The 21,040-nt window shown below is 33.8% G+C and overlaps 2 protein-coding genes across 9 annotated transcripts in view; one reads left to right on the top strand and one right to left on the bottom strand.

Annotated features, from left to right (window-relative positions):
* The window catches only part of LOC110807179 (general transcription and DNA repair factor IIH subunit TFB1-1-like), a 36,191-nt gene extending 33,615 nt beyond the window's left edge, over positions 1 to 2,576 (top strand). For 7 of the 8 annotated variants that reach the window (XM_088219838.1, XM_088219834.1, XM_088219835.1 and 4 more), the window contains 6 exons: positions 72 to 260; positions 354 to 467; positions 659 to 736; positions 942 to 989; positions 1,450 to 1,518; positions 2,061 to 2,576. In XM_088219838.1, the coding sequence (XP_088075964.1) occupies positions 72 to 260; positions 354 to 467; positions 659 to 736; positions 942 to 989; positions 1,450 to 1,518; positions 2,061 to 2,150 (588 nt within the window). In that variant the 3' untranslated portion in view covers positions 2,151 to 2,576. Of the gene's footprint in view, positions 1 to 71; positions 261 to 353; positions 468 to 658; positions 737 to 941; positions 990 to 1,449; positions 1,519 to 2,060 lie in introns of those variants that run through there. The other variant, XR_015819068.1, reaches the window with a different exon arrangement.
* Positions 2,577 to 4,413: 1,837 nt separating this feature from the next.
* LOC110807174 (uncharacterized) lies at positions 4,414 to 6,628 on the bottom strand. The gene is made up of 2 exons (XM_022032214.2): positions 6,402 to 6,628; positions 4,414 to 6,257 (listed from the first exon to the last, which is right to left on the bottom strand). Exon 2 carries the CDS (start codon positions 5,798 to 5,800, stop codon positions 4,619 to 4,621), a length of 1,182 nt encoding a protein of 393 aa, XP_021887906.2. The 5' UTR covers positions 5,801 to 6,257; positions 6,402 to 6,628; the 3' UTR covers positions 4,414 to 4,618.
* Between the last annotated feature and the right edge of the window lie 14,412 nt (positions 6,629 to 21,040).

Here is a 21,040-nt window from a genome sequence, read left to right as displayed (position 1 = left end):
AGTGTAGTATTTTTAATCTCTCTTTTTGTTTTCAGTAGAATATATTTTAGATGTTTTGTTTTCGAAAATAGGATCCTCGAGATTATTTTGATTCTCAACAAGCTAATGCACTTAGAACATCCAAAGATACATCGGGTGCAATGGAACGAACGAAGAGCTTTAACACGCAGGAAGCGTTTGAATCTCTTAAAGAAACCATTTCTCTGGTTAAAGCGAAAGGCTTGAGTAATCCCATAGTCAAATCAGACGTGGCTTTTAAGGTGATAACGTTGTTGTAAATGTTTTGCATGGCCATTAAATGCTGATATATTGTTTTAAATGCACGAGATTAACAGTAAAAATTTATCATTCAGGTTTTTAATGGTTTAACGCATAATATATCAAGTGCTAAATATCATTTAGGGAAGAATCCTCAGGAGAGTGTCCTGGACAGGTTACCAAACTCAACAAAAGAGGAACTTCTGCATGTGAGTTCATTTAGTCCTCGTCGCCTTTAATACAATCTGTACTTCTTTTTCTTGATCAGTGGGTTGTGGAAGCATGGTGTATTCTCAGTTATTAGAAATGCAATTTTACTTGAATTTTGGTCTTTTTAAACTTATTTATCTTAATATAAACTCTTGAATTTATACTTATATCAAACTTTACTGATCTACAGCACTGGACATCTATTCAAGAATTACTGAAACATTTCTGGTCATCGTATCCAATTACTGCTACACATCTTCAGATTAAGGTAAAAGCTAGGTTTTTCTTTGTGGTATTTCTATTCGTGTTTGTTTATGATATTTGATTTTTATTGGAAAGATAGAGGAGTTTGTTTTGAGTTGGGAGTTGCGGAGTAAGGTTTATGAACTTATACCTTACTCTCTGGATATCACATTTTGATCCAATTTTGCTTTCTCTTTTTTTTTTCTTGCTTATTTACTTACTAAATGCAGGTTGGTAGACTGAAGGACGCTATGTCAGATATTTATCCACAGCTAGAGGTATTTTACTGACTTCTCTATAAGCACGATGGAACCTGACTTCTCTATCAACGTAGTGTTGCCATGGTTGTTGATTATAATACCTTTTAGTAAAATGAATAGCTTGGTAGCTTTTGTGGTGTAAAAATATTTGCGTAAACCATTCTTTTTATGCTACATTTAGTAACTTCTCTATCAATATGGTTCCCGCATGTTGTTGATTACCTTTTAATAAAATAAATAGCTTCATATATTGTATGGTGTATATATATTTGTGTAAACCCTTCTCTTTTTTGGTACATTTACTAACGCCTCTGTCAACATGGTGCTCCAATGGTGTTGATTACCTTTTAGTAAAATGAATAGCTTGATAGCTTTTATGGTGTATCAGTACTTGTAGCTTTGTATGATCTAACTGTTGTTTCTAAATGATGTCTGTAATGCATGTCTTTATAATTCCACTCACCTTATAAACTTCCAGGCATTGAAGGAATCAGTGCAATCTGAACTCCGGCACCATGTTTCTCTCCTTGTTCGTCCAATGCAGCAGGTCAGTGCTTTACTCATGACCTCAGAACTTTCCTTTTGGAGGAAATGTTTAACACTTACTTATACTGCGATGTTTCTGAAGTTTCTAATAAAGACATAAGTTTTTGTGGTTGAGTTGAATAAAATTTCAAACAATGAGTTGACCTGCATGAATAATACCTCATTTTTCTAGTTGGATTCGGGTTTGATCAGAAAGTACTTGTGTATTTCAATCAAATAGTAAGGGGTTTGCTTGAAGTGTTTTTGAAAAATATATTATGTGGTATAGTCATCTGGCTGGAGCTTAGTTTTGCGAACTAAACACAATTAAAATGTGTTCCTTTTGTGCAACAGCGGGTTTAAGGTGGAAAAGGAGCTATGGTTTTTTGATATAGGCTATCCATTGCTTGTTTTGCTTCTTGATATTTATACAGTTAAAAGTCACCTTCTATTTTAATTTATCAGTAAACAGGTAACTAAAATTGCAATGCAACCAATTAATTTGGGTGTGCTTATATGTTGGTGTTGCGTGGAACTCATGAAGAAAGACCACCTTTTCTGCAGGCTCTGGAAGCGGCTTTTCAGCATTATGATGCAGATTTGCAGAGAAGGTCATCCAAGGTTGGGGAGAGACCAAACGGATATTATGTCTAATGGAACGGCTACTCCATTTAATCTAAAGATTTTTGCTGCAACATAATGTTCCTCCCTTTTGCAGCTACTACGATGGTCGATCAAAACAATTTTTATTGAGTTCCATATAAATATTTTCCGGCCCATTTCTCGATCCATTGAAATATGAGTGCAATTTAAGGTTTTAAACTTATCAAACACACAATTATTACAGTTGAGCCAAATTGAAAGTTGTTAAAAGAAGATTGCGGCAGTTTCGCTTTTTTCTTTTAATTTATTGAAATTCAAGTCCATTGTACCTATTATATTTCTCTCTCCAGATTGCTCGAGCTCCGTTCTAAGTGGAAGTGTTAGCAATCTGTATAAAAAGGTTTGCTACGATTAGGGTTGACAGGCTCCATACATTGGTTTGAGATTTTTAATATCTAAATTTGTGAATCTTTATTATGAGTTGCCATTTTGGATACCGATAAGCTATTTCATTTTCTGTTTTTTTTTTTGTGGGCTAACATTATTGGAAAAGAAAATTCATGGAAATCAGCGGGGTCTATCCCCGACTTCAAACTGCTGCTCTTTTGGTCTCACTGAGTCACTGTTTCCTCACTGATTCTTAGATTTTTCTCTTAAGGCAAACACTACACAAAGTGGATCCTTTGGCAATATCTGGCTATGGTTTTTGGTTGTAGTTTTTGCATTTTCAAAGTATTTTGTTATAAAAAAATGAAACAAGTTTCTTTTTTCACCAAAGTTGAAGGCAAAATGTAGTTTATCATTTTTGATAATTTTGAGAACACAAGTTAAATAGTACATGATCGAGCCTTAGCTCCCACTTGTTCTGCCTAGCAATCAGCCTCTGACCTCTCTCGCCGCAAGATCAGAACATTGTCCGTCGTTCAGAACATTGTCTGTCCTTTTCCTTTCTTCTTTCATTTGCTATTCTCGCGCACGGTCTCCTCATTATTTATTGCTGCTGCTTGTTTGGGAGCTGTCTTGCTTCTGCTTGTCTGGCCGTGGTCCCTTGTCTTCCTTCTGTTCAGCTTTTCCCATCCATATATGAATACATATATATTATATATGCAATACATATCATAATGTTTTAATAAATAACACATTTATAAACCAAAATGTTATATTATTGACAACACCTATATATTACACACTTCGTTATATACAGCTGTTTTGCTTCAGTTGATAATTTTAATATCTAACAGTTGGTTCCACCAAACATGAAGTCGTTTTTACTGTTTAAAGGGATAACATTATAAAATTCTCTTAAATAGTATTTTTGCAACTCAAGCTATACCCGCGTTAACATAGCTGTAATCTTCTTCCCAATTTTGACGACCATCACTTCTTTTTATAGTAAGGTTAATTAATTTCAAATAAATCTTAAGTTAATGGTAAGAGTACCAGGCCTGTATTATCATATCATAGGCAATTATCTGTTCAAGTACTCTTGGATACATCACAAACATGCAGAAAATGATGTTATGAAACCAACAGAGCACTAACAACCTCTTTTCTCGTCTCCTCGGGAGTATCAAATCATCACAAATTTATAAACTATAATTATTTATCAAATTCATAAGTAATAAATAAATAAATATTAATTTATCAAATATCAATACATAATTAAAATTTTTAAAAAAATTTCAGTTCAAGATCAAAATTTTCAATCCTTCCATCCTTGAACTAGTTCGGTCCAATCGATCTAATTTTCAAATCCGTATCAAAATTTAAGCACTCTTTTAAACAAGCAGTCAGTTTAAGAATTTCTGCAATCCTTTTGAAATTTTTTTTAAAGAATACATAACAGTAATTTTGCTGGTTCATCTGCTAGCTAGCTCAATTTAAAATTTTGGAGATTAGGGGATTATGTCTTTTTTCTAAAACTTTAATATTCATAATTCATAAGAATGTTTTTTCTTTTTCATTCTCCACCCTACACCCTAACCAAATGTAGAAACCAGGTAAGTTAAGATCAGAGTTATCTGGTGAGAAGACCCAAGAAATTGGATTTTTTAATCAAAATTCTATTACAAGAGCTTCCATGCTGTTTAATTTGCAAGTGCTTTCTAGCCAAACAATCACAACCCAGAATCTACACATTCAAAAACTTACAAACATGCCCCTTATCCCCTCTACATGAACATGCAATGGCAGATCTGACAGAAATTTGTTGACAATCGTAAAATTTAGGTAGAGAGGTTCATGCTTCTATAGTGAGAACTCATAATATAAAGATCTGATAAATCCATGGTAAGCCCAGAACATGCATAGAAAGTGGAAGCAAAAAAGGTGAGATTATATATAGTAACAATGCTCTATCAATTATTTCTTCAACTATAACTGAAAAATATCTCCAGCATTATTACTCCCCACAGATTCAAGAAGAAAAGAGGCTGAATACCCACGACATATCATACAACAAAAGCTAGCAGTTAAGATACCAATTAACACTAAAAAAGATAGTACAAGGTATAGTTTCATTACCCACCGGCATTCCCAGCAGATATCTCATTCCCCTCGTCATCACCCTGCCGTATTTTTGCAATTTCAGCCTGTGCTCTCTCCATAATCTGCCTCTTCTGCATTTCCAATTCTCTGTGGAAATCCATCCTCATCTTCTCCAGTTCCAGCATCTGCTGCCTTTTACTATTCTCAATTTTCTCATAGATTTCGCTAAATTTCTGAATAGAATCTGCAAGCAGACTAAATGAAGACCCGTCAGATTCCCTCCCATATTTTCTCTTTTTAAGCGGAAGCCCATCTGATTCATCATCCTCACCATCAGTGGATTCTGAATTCCCCGGACTGTCTCTCATCTCATCTAATCCATTTGCCCGGTTCAGATAAACTCTTGGGTTCATAAAAACGTATTCTCCAGAGTCCAAGCCACAAGAAAGTCCACCTTGCTGAGGAGGTGATGACATTAGCATATCCATTTTCTTGAAGTAAACCCATTTGCTACTGTTACCTTTCTCGGCCAAATTCATTTTTTCCTTCTTATACTTTTTTTTCAATGTATCAAGACGATTCCTACACTGAGTATCTGTCCTCTCAATCTCTGAAACTTCTGAAACCTTCTCTGCGACTTCTTGCCACTCCTCAGAACGAAGACTCTTTTTACCACGTTGCAAAAATCGTTCACCCCAAGCATCAAGCAGAACAAGTGTTTCACGTTCGGTCCAATCAGTAAGAGAATTCCGTCCACCAAATGATGGTTTTGGCACTGCCAGAGCTGCAACTGGGGACACCTGTACTCGAGGAGCAAACTCATAACTTGAAACCAAACTCTTCAACTTCCTTTTTTTTGGGTGGCTCTCAATATTATCATCCTCGATCCTCCTTGCATAACTTTGTCGCTCGCGAGGAAGTTCATCCATATCCTCCTCATATTCATCATCCTCATCATCCTCATCATCCATATCTTTGCCTACATACTGCAAACCACTATTTTGATTATTGTTCTCTTCTTCCTCCACCAGGTCCTCATCTTCCAACTCATCATCATCATTCTCGTCATCATCAACAAATTGACCATCAATTGGTCTAGAATATGGAGCATTCCTTACAGGAAGTTTTTGCCGATTTGAAGAACCATAACCCTGCTGCTGTTTCAACCCATAAGGATTTGGGGGATACCTTGCATCATCTTCAGTGTCATCCATTTAATCTAAAAGTTACGTCTAAAAGCAGGAAGACTTGAAATTGTTTGGAGCTATCTTAATTTCAAATACCACAAAGCTAAAGATCAAAAGCCCAAGAGCCAACCAAAAGAACACTCCTCAATACCCGAATTCTGTAAGCAATCAAGAAATATCTTCATGTTTATATAATCAAATTCCAAAAACTGAAAATATCCACGACGTTTGGGATTTTCCTCAAATTGTTAGCCTAATGACTTGTTCTACTCACTGACTACCATCGTTCGTATTCCCAAAATTAGAGCCCCTCGTAAACAACAACCATGAATCCTCATTCACGAAAAACTTAAGTTTTAACTCCAAAATTCAAAGCAATTTCGTTCTCTCAACAATCAAATTATCCGAATGAGAAGAACCCCCATCTCATTTGCCTCCAAAAAGACATCCCCTTTTTCAGCTACCATTCACGATCAAACATTTCCTAATACATTAATTTTAGAATAAAATAAAAAAGAATCATGAGAAGCCCTAAATTTCAACGACACAATCATACTCAAAAAGCCCTAAACTTCAAGCTGAGAACAAAATCCCAGCTTACAAGCAAAATAAAGCACGTAGTTCTTACCTCAAAAGGAGATCAAATTCTCAATATTTTCTATGAAACGAAAACCTGGTTGGAGTTCTGGAAGTCCCGAACCTCAAACTTGAGAAAACTTGCGAGAAAAAGAGATATACACAGGCAAGAAAAATCGAACGGAAAGAAAATGAATCTTTTGGGGATAAGGAGAGTCGCTGTTATCGTACGCCTTGTGTTCGGCTTTCGGCCCTGAACTTTGGGCTAAACATTTTCTCTGGTTCCTTAAAATGGGTCCGTATCTCTCTTATTCTTTTATTAAATTTTTTTTATTAATTAGATAATAAATATATCAATTATAATATAATAAAAATAATTTTTAAATAAAAATAAACATAAAAACATAATCTAATTCTAGTGACGGTCTCTTGTTTAGAAAGTGATATTCAATTAGTTAATAGTTGATAAATCTAATTAAATCCTAGTTAAAACAAAAAAAAAATTATAAATTAAAAATAAAATTTTAAAAAGGTATCTGAAAAATGTGTCTTAATTTTAGTAGTAATATAATATATTTTAATTTTAATACCTCGGTAATAAATAATATAATTTTAAATATTCATTACCATTTGATAGCTTTTGGTAACTAATGATCTTCTAAATCTTTATGTTCTTTAACATAATGAATAAATGCAACAATAAAATTAAGAATGTTCAAAACTCAAATTTGTCCAAAGTTTTACTTATTCTATATAGAATTTAAAATAATACATTGATTTTCATTGAACAAATGTGAGGTATATATGCAGGTACAACCTTAATTAAAAGTTAATCAAATATTTTAGTCTTAATCAATCACCTTTTTTGTTGAATTTATTATTAATCACTTAATTTATGAGATTTATTATCAATTAACTAATTTATGTGACTTATCGTGTGACGTCTTGATACCAAATAGGGTACCAATGTCTAATTGAGCAGATATAAAGAGAATATATTCGTAGCAGCGAAACCATACATCCTAATACAAAATACAAAAGCTTGTATTATGAGAGCAAGAGACTATCTACTTTTACTTACACTACAAAAGATAACCTATACACAAAATATATTAGCCTCTAAAAGTTTTAAAAAAGGTACATAATCTATTCTTGCAACTAATATTCCTGAAATAAATCTAAACAAGGCCCCTCCACAAACTCATCAGAATTTGCATCGATGGGGGTTTCGGTTTGGGTGAGTTCTAATACTCAATAAGGTAAGCAATATTAAAGTCACACAAATATGTTTCGAAAATATTTCCAAAATGCAAAATTTATTTAAAATAATGATATATTAACATAATTATAATTTCATGCTATACAATTTTTACAGTAACAATGCAACATTGCTAGGTGCTCAATACCGTATTTAATGTGTTTATATAACATATACATAGCTAGACTTGTCTTTAAAATTTTATTACCGGTTATTAAATATAATTTATATTTTACTAATTACAAACCTACACGTGCAACTACTTTGTAACACCCCGAAACCTTTGCACTTAAATGTGATGTCTAAAAACTCTATGATTTCTAGACCTTATGGCCTTTAACAATTAATTTCCTATTGACATTGTGGTTGCATCATTTTTGGTATGTCGTTGGCATGAAATGTTTGTTTTAGCTATTTCTAAATTGTTTTTAATTAATTAATTATTTTAATTTTAATTTAATTTATTTTAGAAATTATTTTTTAATTATTTTAGAAGGAAAGAAAGAAGGAAAAATTGGAAACAAGGAAAAAATCATGTGAACCCTCGAGAGAAACTGCTCGCGCTGGTGAGCCCGCATGCATGTGTGCATGCACAAAAGGGGGACTATGCACACATGCCTGCTTGTACATTGTGTCCACCTTGCGCGTGGTGTCACATCGTGCGTGACTGCGCACAGTCTCATCGTGTAGTCAAGTCACAGGACTACGTGCCAATCGTGCACTGACGGTGCGCGTCCCATCGGCCCGAGCGCTGACAGCGCACGTCCCATTAGCCTGCGCAGTCTTGTCACCTTGTCTGCCACACGACTTTATCACCTCGGCTGTCATGCAGTTTTGTTCCCTCAGCCGTCGTGCTAACTTATCCCGTCAGCCGCTCGTACAGTCTTCTCAGTCATCCCGTTGTCGACTGCCCCTTTCTCTCTCCGTTACGTGTCCTCACAGATGGATGCCATGTGGCGAGCATCCAAGACCTCTTCCATGACTATTTAAAGGGCCTTTTCTCTTCATTTTTTTCCATTCTCCATTTCCTTCTTCCATTTTCCACCTTAAAAAAAAAGAGAGAGAAGGAGAGTTTAGGGACAGAAAGAGAGTAATAAAGGGTGAAAAGGAGAAAAAGAGTTTTTTTAACTTGTTCGAAGATCTATAGATGCAAGTTCCTTCCTCTTCACCTCCCAAAAAGACACGTCACTCATGAAAAGCTTAAGGTTTCGGTAAGAAATTTCTTGAGTATTTCCTCTTACATTTCTATGTGAATTTTCTAGATAAATTATATTAAAAATTAAATAATTTTGATGCATGAACCTTAAATGTGATTGATTGTTAATTTACTTGAGCATGAAAACATGAAATAATATGCTTGATTGATGCAAATCATGATGATTGGAAGAATGTTTGAGTTTGGCCATTTGCCTTGTCTTTGATAATGGTGAATAAGGTCATCCTTTGGAGCCTTGGGTTAAAAGGATGGCCCGATGGTCAAGTCTAGGTAGCATGGGCTTTCTTGAGGGATTTCTTGAGTATTGTTTATTACATTTCTATATGAATTTTATAGATAAATCATATTGAAAATTGAATAATTTTGATGCATGAACCTAAATGTGGTTGATTGATAATTTACTTGAGCATAAAAACATGACATAATATGCTTGATTGATGCAAATCATGATGATTAGAAGAATGTGAGTTTGGCCATTTGCCTTGCCTTTGGTAATGGTGAAGAAGGTCATCCGTTGGGGCCTTGGGTCAAGAGAATGACCCAATGGTCAAGTTTGAGTAGCATGGGCTTTTGTGCCAAGTTACATTGATGGGCCCCCAACGAGTTCTAAATATCTTAAATATGTGACTGTTATGAATGAAATCAGTATAAAGAAGAGAAAAGAATGAAAAATTCGTTTGACTATTATCTCAGAGTTTTTCTCTCTATCTAACTCTATATATAAAAATGTTGGTGAATCTGTAATACCTCGAAAATCTTTGTGCTTAATTGTTGTGTAAAACCTCTACTTATTCGGGCCTTAAGGCCATTAACTCTTTAAATTTAATTTTTTTTTTTAAAATTTCAAATGAAAACAAGTTTAAAATGTTAATTTTATATTTTACGAATAAATTTAATTTTTACGCATTTATTTTGCCTATATACAAATTTGTTTTTATCATTTATTAAAATTAAAAATTTCAAGAAGAATAAAGAAGGAAAATGCCAAAAAAATCCCGCAGAAAGGGCCGCAGGAAAATTTTCCCCATCCATGTGGATCTCGCGAGTTGCGTGCCCTCGCACGCGTGCACGACTAGCAAGGGACGTGCACCAGTGCACATCTCCCATCCATGAGAAGCGCGAGGCGCGCGTCTCCGTGTGCCCTGTGCTCGTGCTTATGCGCGTAGGCACTCAGCCAGCGCACTTGGTATGAGCCACCTGCGTGGAGTAGGCCTGTGCACATTGTAGGCTTGGGCGGTGCGTGCTGCCCCTTGGGGGCGTGCACTGCCATTCGGACGACATGCTACTACTGTTTGGGCAATGTGCCTTCAGTTTTTACACCATTGTCGCATCATCATCATCGTGTCAGCCATCCATCAGTTGCGTCCATCAGCTATTGCATCGCATCAAGTCACTTTTTTTCCTCCCTCTCTCCTCACAGGATTTCACCTCTTAGTGAAAATCCAATAATCCTCAAACCTGAGAGCCTTCTAGATGGGTTACAGGAAGCAAACACCTAGCTCGGGTTTGCTTTTCTTGAGGTAAGTACAATAAATTCCTTTACAGTTTTATGTAAGAATTTTACTAACATGATAAACAAGATCTTGCAATAATTTTAGGAAAAATAAACAACCAAAAAGCTCTTCTAAAGTAGGAGCAAACCACAGAAGGTACTCAAACCCAAAACTGTAGTTGAGAAGATAGAATGTGGTGAGTTTTTTAAGAGTATTTACTTCGAAATATTTGGTAATTTTTAGGGAGAATCACATGACATATTTGGCAAGAGAATATAATAATTTTAGGAGTAAAAGACCAACAAAAAAATCATCCAAAACTAGGTACAAAAAATCAAACATGTAACAGCCTAAACCTCAATATCGTGGGTATGGATATTTGTACAAAATTTTCAATTAATGGAACTGATAAATATTAACTATGCAGTAGAACTATAATTTAATACACATCCTTTGTAACAGAATAACTATTTTTTTACAGATAATTGAGGCATCTAAATTAATATACAAATATAAAATAAAACTAATAAGGTTTTCTTTACCATCTTCTATTGATCTTGGACTTGTTTCTCAACCCTTCTAACCTGGATGAGGGTGAATTGAGGTGAGTTTCACGTGCTCAGTAAGAAAAATGATTCTATAATGGAGACTTATGTACATATATTCACGTCAAAAATATACATAATAGAATGCACTAATGAAAATGACAAACAATCACCATAATATCATATACATAAGAAATCCCAAATAGAATATAAACAATACAATACCGAGCAAAACATAAAATAGAATGCAAATCTTAATCTAACGAGATATCAATCTAAATATCCCAATGAACATTCTCACAAAAAAAATGATTATGATTTTCTTCTTCTTACACATTCTTCATAAATCTTATCTATATTAAAATTACACACTTATGGATTCACAGATTCATCAAAACAAAATGGATTTACTCACACACACAAATCTCTCCACTTGAATTTCAATTCAGATTTCTCACCCACAAATATCATTCCACTTGGATTAATAATTTTATATTATTTAGTCCTTTAAAGTTTATTAAGGTTACCACTGTGCGATGCCCATCATACCTTTATCGAGGAGAGGCGAAAAGGACCCCCCCATCACATGGAGAGTATACCCACAAATTTCATATTAACCACAATAGGAACATTTGCTCAGTGACCCACACACTCACAAATACCTATCCACATCTAGACTACATTTTACAAAGCTATCCATGTGCAAGTTCACCATAACCGCTGAACTTCAGCCACACACGCACCTTCCCCTCCTCGATTCGTGATTAACGAATTAAATATCTTATTAATTCTTCATAGTTTTCTTATTCTATCATCAAAAGTTTCTTTTTTTCTTCTATCTATTTGTTACATGATTTATTTTCAAATTTATCTAAATTTTAAAACTACTATGCATGTTTACCTTCTTAGTGGCTTATTTAGTCTATTTCTCTAACTAACTTACACTTTTCTATTTATTTGGTGTTTGTTTTCTATACCTTTTCAACTTGTTCAATTTCTTATTTAAACATCTATAGTCTATATTAACTTAAGATTTATAATTCTTACAAATAATCTAACACAAATATTATTATCTTAATTTCTATATGCAGTTAAATACAAATACATACACTGTTACATATATACGGATTACACATCCACATGCATAACATGTGTGCACACATAATATTACACACATACATATATTGTATACATACATGTATCCTCACTGTATGACTCACACAAAATATCTGATACATACACACACATTCATACTTAAACATGCATATGCAATTACACACAACATACCATATATATAATTATTCATGTATTTGTTCTTATGAATTCATATCTCATTCATTATATATTTTTATATATATACACACACATGCATAACAATGTATATATATATACACTATATAAACACACATAAATATAAATTAGATATATTAAGTATATTTATATGCACATATATAAATACCTATATACATGTATATAGATATATATATATTATATTGCACACATATTTAAACATTCACACATAATGCACTATACATATGCAGATTTACATAAACATATAATTTATGTCCCTGTATAGAATACACATAAGTTTTACCTACAGCGTAATCGAAAAAGCTTTGGGAATCCTTTCTAGCTCTGTCCTCTCAAAAATCTGTATATCGTTTGGATAATTTTTCTTGTTTACAACAGAAAATACACATATTAAATTACAAACAATTTGGAAAACTATATGACGCAAAATGAAGAACAAATTTTACCTTGGGACATGCGGTCCTAGTCGCCAGCATCACTCGCACTACCACACGCATGTCACCAAAAATGCCACGCATCGATGCTTGGATCAATGCGCATCGCCGCATGCGATGTACCAGGGATAGATCTGGTTGTTGCACTTCCTTTTTTCTTCCCTCTTTTTCTTCTTTCTTTTTTTTTCTTTTCTTTCTCTTTTGGTTTCTTTTCTTTCTCTTTTTTTCTTTTCATTCCTTTCTTCTTTTTTTTCCTTTTTTTTGTAATAGTCAGCTATGTGCTTCCATATACTAGGTTTAGGAAATTTTTACGAATTTTATTTACAAATGTAAACTAAATAAATATATAGATATAAATTCTCTAATAAAAATATAATAGAATGGAATAACAAGTTAAATATAATTATTCTAAAATAGGAGGGTAAAACTTATAAAATCTCATAGAAATGATGTATTTTTAATTAAGTTCTTAAACTTCATAAGAATTAAAAGCTCCTAAAAATTCAATTATCTTAAGTGCATAGTAAGAAGAACTAAAATTCCTGACTTCCTTAGATGTTTATGATCACCTACATACATTACCTAATCATTGAAATTACTGCAACAAGCTTCGAAAGTTGAAGTTGTGCTGCTATATCCGATATTTAGGTAGGTGTTTGTTCTTCGTTTAAATTCCTTCTTAATTTGTTTTTTCCTTTCCAAAATCTTGTAGTTAGTTGTTAGAATAAAAAGTTAGGAGTGTTAGGAAATTATTTCTCAAAGGTAACTGGATTATAAACTTGACTATTAATCAAAACTCTCACCATACTTTGTTTTAATTACCGTAAGTTGTAAAGGAGAGTTTTTTGAAATTTCCAGCATTCCTTCATATAAAATTTGCTTTTGTTTCATGTATTTCTTAGGTAAGATAGACTAAAATCTTTTTGATGCATGATATACATTTTTTAGTTGCTTTAAATAACATGTTTTGGTGAATTAATCTTACTGCATGCGTGTGTGAAAGGAAAACAGAGTGTGTGCATGTGTGAGTGTTAAAATATGGTTTTCATTAATTATCACCGTGTTGCTGCTATTGAATGGAGGTGAAATTTTTGGGTTGTAGCAGTGGAAAAGGGATGCTTCTGGGCACCCATATTTTTCTAAAGACATCCTTATACACAAGTTAGCACAACATTGTGCAATGTGGACATCAAACATTGTCAGGCACCGAGTGTGCCGAGAATGTCGTGCGCGCACATACATAGTGTTGCCATATGTGTCACTATGTATATATGCACTAGAACTATATTCAGGATGCCTTCGTACTTTCGTATATGTTCAATGGCATGCTATATTATAGCAAGCCTATATGCCGTGTTGATTCGACAAGCATCTATGGACGCCGAGGGATCATCGCGGGTAGTACTCCTTATCCACAAGTATGGGTGTGATGGAAATTCTTTTTCGAGCACGGGATAAGTAAAAAGGAAGTAGAAATGTGTGAAATTAAAATATGGAAATTTACAGCTTAATTTGAGTTGACAAAAAAAATTAAATAACTAAATAACTAATTAATAAAATTTAAATTAAGTCTAAAAGAATAAACAAAATAAAATTTTAGTTTCTGGAATTAATTTAATACTCTAAACTATATAAATAAAATTAAAAGTAAAAAACTTAAACATAGAATCTGGTTTAAATTCGATTAACTGTAGTTTCTTCGAGGGTATTTGCTTTGATTATTTTTTCTGAAGCCACTAGGTTATGGGTGCTAGTTTTGGTTCCGTCATGGAACATATAGTTCAATTGTCCTGAGGGGCTCTGGAAGATTTGATATTCATGTTCTGGAGGTCAAGGGCATGTATGATGGCAACATGGAGAGACCTGAGAGTATTTCATTTGTATTTGTTATATATGAATGTATGTTTGTAAACATTTACGCACCCACCCGTGACTAGATTGTATCCTGTTTGCCTTCGTTGGAAATAGGTGTAGGAGGTTGCATACGTAGGTTTGTAATAAGTGAAACATAATTTAAGATAATTAATTTATAATTAAAATTGAGTCAGAAGATAAGTCCTATCTTGTGTGCATGAGTTGTGTAAAAATTAATTTGTAATTAAAATTGAGTTAGAAGAAAAGTCTTGTCCTGTGTGCATGAGTTGTGTAAAATTATTGAATGTAGTATTGATCGACTTTGTGATAATTTGAGTAAGATGAATATTTGATTTGGATAGAAATATTGACTATTTGACTTGGCAATGAAATTGGATCTAGTTTGTTTCTAAATATTATTTTTCAACTATGCATTAATGAAGGTTTTTAAACTTATTTGTGTTGCATTATTCCTATCTATCATACTGAGTATTGGGACTCACCCAAATCCACCCCTCCCCTTCAGACGCAGAGTTGGAAGAGAACACTGAAGAACCCTATTTAGATTCCTTTTAGGAGGAATAGTTTGTAGCAGACTTGTAGTTTGCTTTAAATTGAGGCGAGTATGTTGTATTTTATAATGTAAATAGCCTATTTGTCGTCAGGATAAAGCCTTTTATAAATCTTGTATGGGCTGTATAGTTCTGCTATAATGTGAATATTTATTTAATGTTTGCTATTTTGGATGTTGGTGTCCTATTTGGCATCGGGGCATTACATTATTTTTCTTTCTTTTTTCTTTTCTTCGTCCTTTTTCCTTTTTTATTCTTCTTCCCCCTTTCCCATAAATTTTTTTTTTCTTTATTTTTTTCTTCTTCCTTTCTCCTTTCTTCTTCTTTTTCTTCATTTTTATGTTCTTCTTCTCCTTATTCTTTTTCTTCTTCCTTTCTCCTTTTTTTTTCTTCCTCTTTTCTCTCTCTCCTTATCTTTTCCTTTTTGCCCCATCACGTTCATGGGTTTAGGAGCCGCACACAGATAAGGCAATGCACAGATCTGGAGCCGCATAGGGGTCAATCATTCATCGTCTGCATTGGGTTGCCACTTCAATTACCTCCTTCTTTTCTACTTCTCTTTTTTTTTTCTTTTTCTCTCATTTTTTTGTCTTTTGTTTTTTTTTTCCTTTTATTTTAAATATATATAGGCACATAAATATCCATATATATATGCATATATATTTGTCACATGTTTCTCTTATACTCTCAAAGGTGTACACGACTCTAGGCCTTTCTTTTTTTTAATATATTTTTATTTTTTCAGTTATAATTAATTATATATATATCTTATTATATTTTCTTTTTTTTTGTACCTAATTGGTACCCAGTTGGGTATTACAAATCTCTTCCCTCCCCCAAAAAAAAATTGGTCTTCTAGATTGCATGTCAAGGAATTCGAATCACTCACCTCCCGACTTAGGGAAGTTTGCATATAAGTAGGAGATTTTTCTCCCACTAGGGAGATGCTTATCTTTCTTGGGAGAATTTATGCCACTTAGGAAAATTTCTCTTATGTGGGAATTTCCCCTCCTAGTAAATTTTGTCCTCTATATTTTTATTTGTAAGAACCTTGAAAAAACCGTCCATGTATTCTATTGACATTTTTATCAATAGATTGGAGTGGTTATTACATATTCTTTAATGGAATCGTTTTAGGTTGTGATATCTTCTTCTTTAAATTTTATATGTAAAGGTATGTTTGTTTAAGGGGTGTCTTTGATGCCTAATTGTTTTTATATTTTTCAAGTGTTATGATAATGGTTCTATTACCGGAACACATCCTTTAGGGATTTTGTTTATGAGTATGTTTCTTTATTTTAAAGATTAGATTTAATGGTATTTTATTCAAACTTTCTTAAAAACAATTAGTATTCTTAGAGAAGTATTGTTTCATCTAAGGTCATATCAATCCTTAAGTTCCAGGTATTTAATTTAATTCATTGTTTTATTAACTTCTAAAAATTAAAGAGTGATTGGTTGAAATAGGCTTAAAGAGTTACGGAATCGATGATTCTTTTTGGAGGTGATTAAGAATTCTTTTAATAGCAGATTTAGTCATTAGTTTTGTTACAAACTGTTATATCTAGTTCTAGTTCTTGCTTGTACCCTTCATGTTTCCAAGAATTCAAGGAGACTACCCTTAAGTATGACCTTAAGATACGAGTCACTAGTTTATCACACCATCAATTTACTCTTTTTGGTTTAAAGAGAAAAATTGTCCAGGCGTGGTGATTGTAGTTCGTCATGCTTTTGATATGCTACTTTGATGAGAAACACATTGAAAGTTTGCTGAATACTTGGATGTGTGGCCAACTCCTACAACCATACCCCTCACCTACGAAAATTTTCTACGAGTACTAGAACTCTTAATAATGAGAATTTTAGTTAGATTTTGTTCACTATCAAAGTCTTTAAACAAAGTTAGAAAAAGAATTTTGGAATAGTGAGGGTATTTGTTTTCCCAGAGGGATGCAAGGAGTATTCTTAGAAAAATTTAAATCATCATTTGATTCCTATTAGCCTAGAGTTTGTTATATGGAGTATATCTATTTAGGGGTTTCTTTTATTTAGGGAATTTATTCCTATTGGAAAATTTTCTCACTGAGAGATTTGCTTTCCACCTAAGGGATTTCTCTTATTTAGGGAAAGTTGCTCTTATTCAGGAAATCTCCTTACTAGGGATTTTTTTTAACTAAGGAATCTTCCTGTTACGTAGGAAAATTTCTCACACTAGGGAATGTTCTTCATTTTAAGGGATTTTTTTCATTCGAGAAACTCCCATTTGAGGGATTTTTGGTGCCACTTTGGGGACTTCCACCTAGATAGGAAATCTTCTCCCACTTGAGGTATTTGCTCCTAATGGGAAAGTGTTTCTCACTCCTGGATCTTTTCTCTCAGTTGGGAATTTTTACCCCCCCTTTTTGGAACATCTTCTCCTATTCAAGGTGACCTCAATATTTCCCTAAGGTGTGACCAAGCAATTGCTATGTTCAATTATGGTAATTATGCATCTGTAGATGTTTTCAAGGAGTTTTGAGACATCTTCTATGGGCATCTTCTCAATATTTTATAGTCCTAGACCTTATAAGGTTTCTATGCCTCAGGTAACAAGGGATAGTTCCGAGGAAAGTGTACTTTAATAGTAGCTATTACAGCCCGAACCCTAATATCGGTGGGTATAGACGTTTGCACAATATTTTCAACTAGTAGAATAGATAAATATTAAATATACAGTAAAATTACACTTTAATACACATCTCTTGTGACAGAATAATTATTTGTTTATAAATAATTGAGACATCTAAATTAATTTATAAATCTAAAATAGAAACTAATAACATTTTTTCCACTATCTTCTATTGATCTTTGACTTGTTTCTCATCTCTTCTGACCTGGATGGGCGTGAATTGGGTACACATCCCTTGTGACATATAGGATTTTTGGGATTAGTTGGGTATTACTATAGATTTGTGAAGTTTGTTAGCTAACCTATCCAAAGAATCTGTCATTTTCATTGACAGAAAGTGGGAGGACTTAGTTAACCTATCCACAATCACCCAAATAGCATCATGGCCTACTCGGGTCCTAGGCAATCCAATCACAAAGTCCATGGTGATATGTCCCCATTTTCACTCAGGAATTAGTAAAGGTTGGAGGGATCCATCAGGACACTATTGTTCTGCTTTCACCTATTGACAAGTAAGGCATTTAGAAACATACTCAACAATGTATTTTTTCATACCATTCCACCAAAATTGGGATCTCAAATTTTGATATATTTTAGTATTGCCCGGATGCATGGTGAATTTGGAGTAATGAGCCTTAGTCAAAATACCTTTCTTTAGTTCATCATTATTGGGAACACACACTCTGTCGTTAAATCTGAGTAACCCATCATCTGACACTCTGAACTCTAGCTTCAAATCGTGCTCTGTGTCCTTCTTAACGGCCGATAATGTGGAGTCAGTCAACTGAGCATCTATGATATGTTGAAGTATTACAGATTAGACATTTAAATTGGCCAAATAAACACCTTCAGTCTGATCATGAAGTTGAATTTCCCTCATAAACTCTAATAATTTCCACTCAGAAACCATCATGCAAACCAACATACTCACATTCTTCCTGCTAAGTGCATCCGTTACTACATTACCCTTGCCTAGATGATACAAGATCTTACAGTCATAATCTTTTAGGAGTTCTATCAATCGCCTTTGGTGCATCTTGAGATCCTTCTGAATGAAAATATATTTTAGATTTTTATTTCCAATATAGATCTCAAATGTCTCACCATATAAATAATGATGTGAGAGTTTCAGAGCATAGACAATTACAGCGAGCTTCAAATCATGAGTGGGTTAATTTCATTAATATATCTTCAGTTGTCCAGATCCATAAGCTATTACCCATCCATGCTACATCAATACACATCCCACCCCCTGATAAGAAGCATCACTATATATTGTATATCCACCAGTTCCATTCGGTACAGCCAACACAGGAGTTGTTGTCAACCGTTTCTTGAGCTCTATGAAACTTCTCTCACATGCTTCATCCCATTTAAATTTGATGTTCTTCTTTGTAAGTCGAGTAAGAAGAGCTGCAATCTTGGAGAATCCCTTCACAAATATACGATAATACCTAGCTAATCCTAAAAATCATCTGATATCTTTAACTATACTAGGTTGTTCCCAATTTAGCACGGTCTCATTTTGCAGGGATCCACTAATACACCATCTTTTGATATAACATGTCCTAAAAAGGCAATCTGATCAAGCCAAAAACCACACTTGCTTAGCTTTGCATAAAACTTCTTTTCTCTGTTTACTTGCAAAACTTGAGCCAGATTCAAAACATGTTCTTCCTTACTCTTAGAGTAGATCAAGATGTCATCGATGAAGACTGTAACAAATTAATCCAAAAATAGTCTAAAGAGCCTATTCATTAAGTCTATGAAGATTGCAGGTACATTAGTCAACCCAAACGACATGACAAGAAATTTATAATGTTCGTACGTAGTCCGGAAAGCTGTCTTCATAGTGTCTTCAGATTTTATCTTTATCTGATGATACCTTGAACGTACATTAATCCTAGAAAAGACTCATGCTCCCTATAATTAGTTAAAGAGATCATCAATTATGGGGAAAGGGTTCTTATTCTTAATTGTAACTCTATTTAGCTCCCTGTAATCTATGCATAATCTTAATGTCCCCTCATTCTTATTTGCAAATATGACTGAAGCACCCCAAGGAGACACACTATACTGGATAAAACCTTATCCAAAAGTTCTTGAATTTGCTTCCCCAACTCTTTTATTGCAATCCAACTCATCCTGTATGGGGCCAATGAAATCGATTGAGTACTTAGCTGAAAATCAATGGCAAGTTCCACTTCTCGATCTACAGGCAATCTTGGTAGGTCATCAGAGAAGACATCTAGGAATTCCCTGACTACTGGAATTTTTTGGATATCAGTTCCCTTACTTGTCTTGCCTAATACATATTAAGATTGTTAAATCACATAATTTAAGATCAATAGATTATTTTCTTTGTACACAAATAATTAACAATAGAAAAAAGGGAAAGTCATTAGCATGAAAATGGAAACTGACTAGGACTATTGAATACAAGCTTTTTGTGGTAGTAGTCAATAATAACATGATATATTGCTAACCAATTTATTCCTAGTATCACATCAAAATTCCTAATATCTAGTAATTTCAAATCTACCTCAAATTCCCTACCTGTAATCTCTATAACACATGACTTATACAATATATTGGTTGTCAGATTACCACTTGCTGGCAAGGATACTACTAAAGAAAAATCAAGGAACACAGGAGAAACATTTAAGTTCCATGCAAATGTAGGTGAAACAAAAGAATGAGTAGATATAGGATCAATTAAAACATTTGCTATGTGCTTACTAATAGAGTATGTACCCTGAATCATATCAGTAGCAGGTTCAGCATATACTTGGCCTTACACTACTGGTCTAGGTTGTTCTTTGACTTTAGGACAATCACAGATTCGATGTTGTGTACTTCCACACTTAAAGCAACCATTATTGAGACGGTAACAATGGGTATTACATGATTTTTTCCACAATGAACACAATTATAACCTTGTCTAACTGACAGAAACTGTAGTGGGGCAAATGGAGCTATTCAAAGTCTTTTATTCTAATGGCCCTGACTTGGGACTTGAGGCCTGGAACTACATGTTGCTTGTGTAGAGGTCCTAATAGTACTCTCAATGAGTTATGCCTTAACTAGAACCTATTGATAGGTATGAAGCTCAAGTACTACCAAAATCTTTGGGCCATATTTCCTTCATCAAACATAATCTCGGGAGTGTAGCAGCTAAGCTCTGTGAATCTTCTGGCATAATCAGTAACTCAAAGGCTTTCCTAGGTAAGCTAGGTGAACTCTATCTCTTTCTAATTACAAATGTGATTGGGGAAGTATTTAGCATTAAATGCCTCTAAAAAGTGTTCCCATGTAATGAGTGTGGGCAGAGTAGTCTGCT

Source organism: Carica papaya, chromosome 5 (genome assembly GCF_054855325.1).
Source record: "Carica papaya isolate Zhongbai chromosome 5, ASM5485532v1, whole genome shotgun sequence".
In the NCBI taxonomy this organism is placed as follows: Eukaryota; Viridiplantae; Streptophyta; class Magnoliopsida; order Brassicales; family Caricaceae; genus Carica; species Carica papaya.
Note: the sequence above shows the minus strand (reverse complement) of the source record. Positions and strands in the feature narration are given on the sequence as shown.

Excerpts from the sequence above, each read along its gene's own strand:
- LOC110807174 (XM_022032214.2), bottom strand. The coding sequence starts at position 5,800 with ATGGATGACACTGAAGATGATGCAAGGTATCCCCCAAATCCTTATGGG.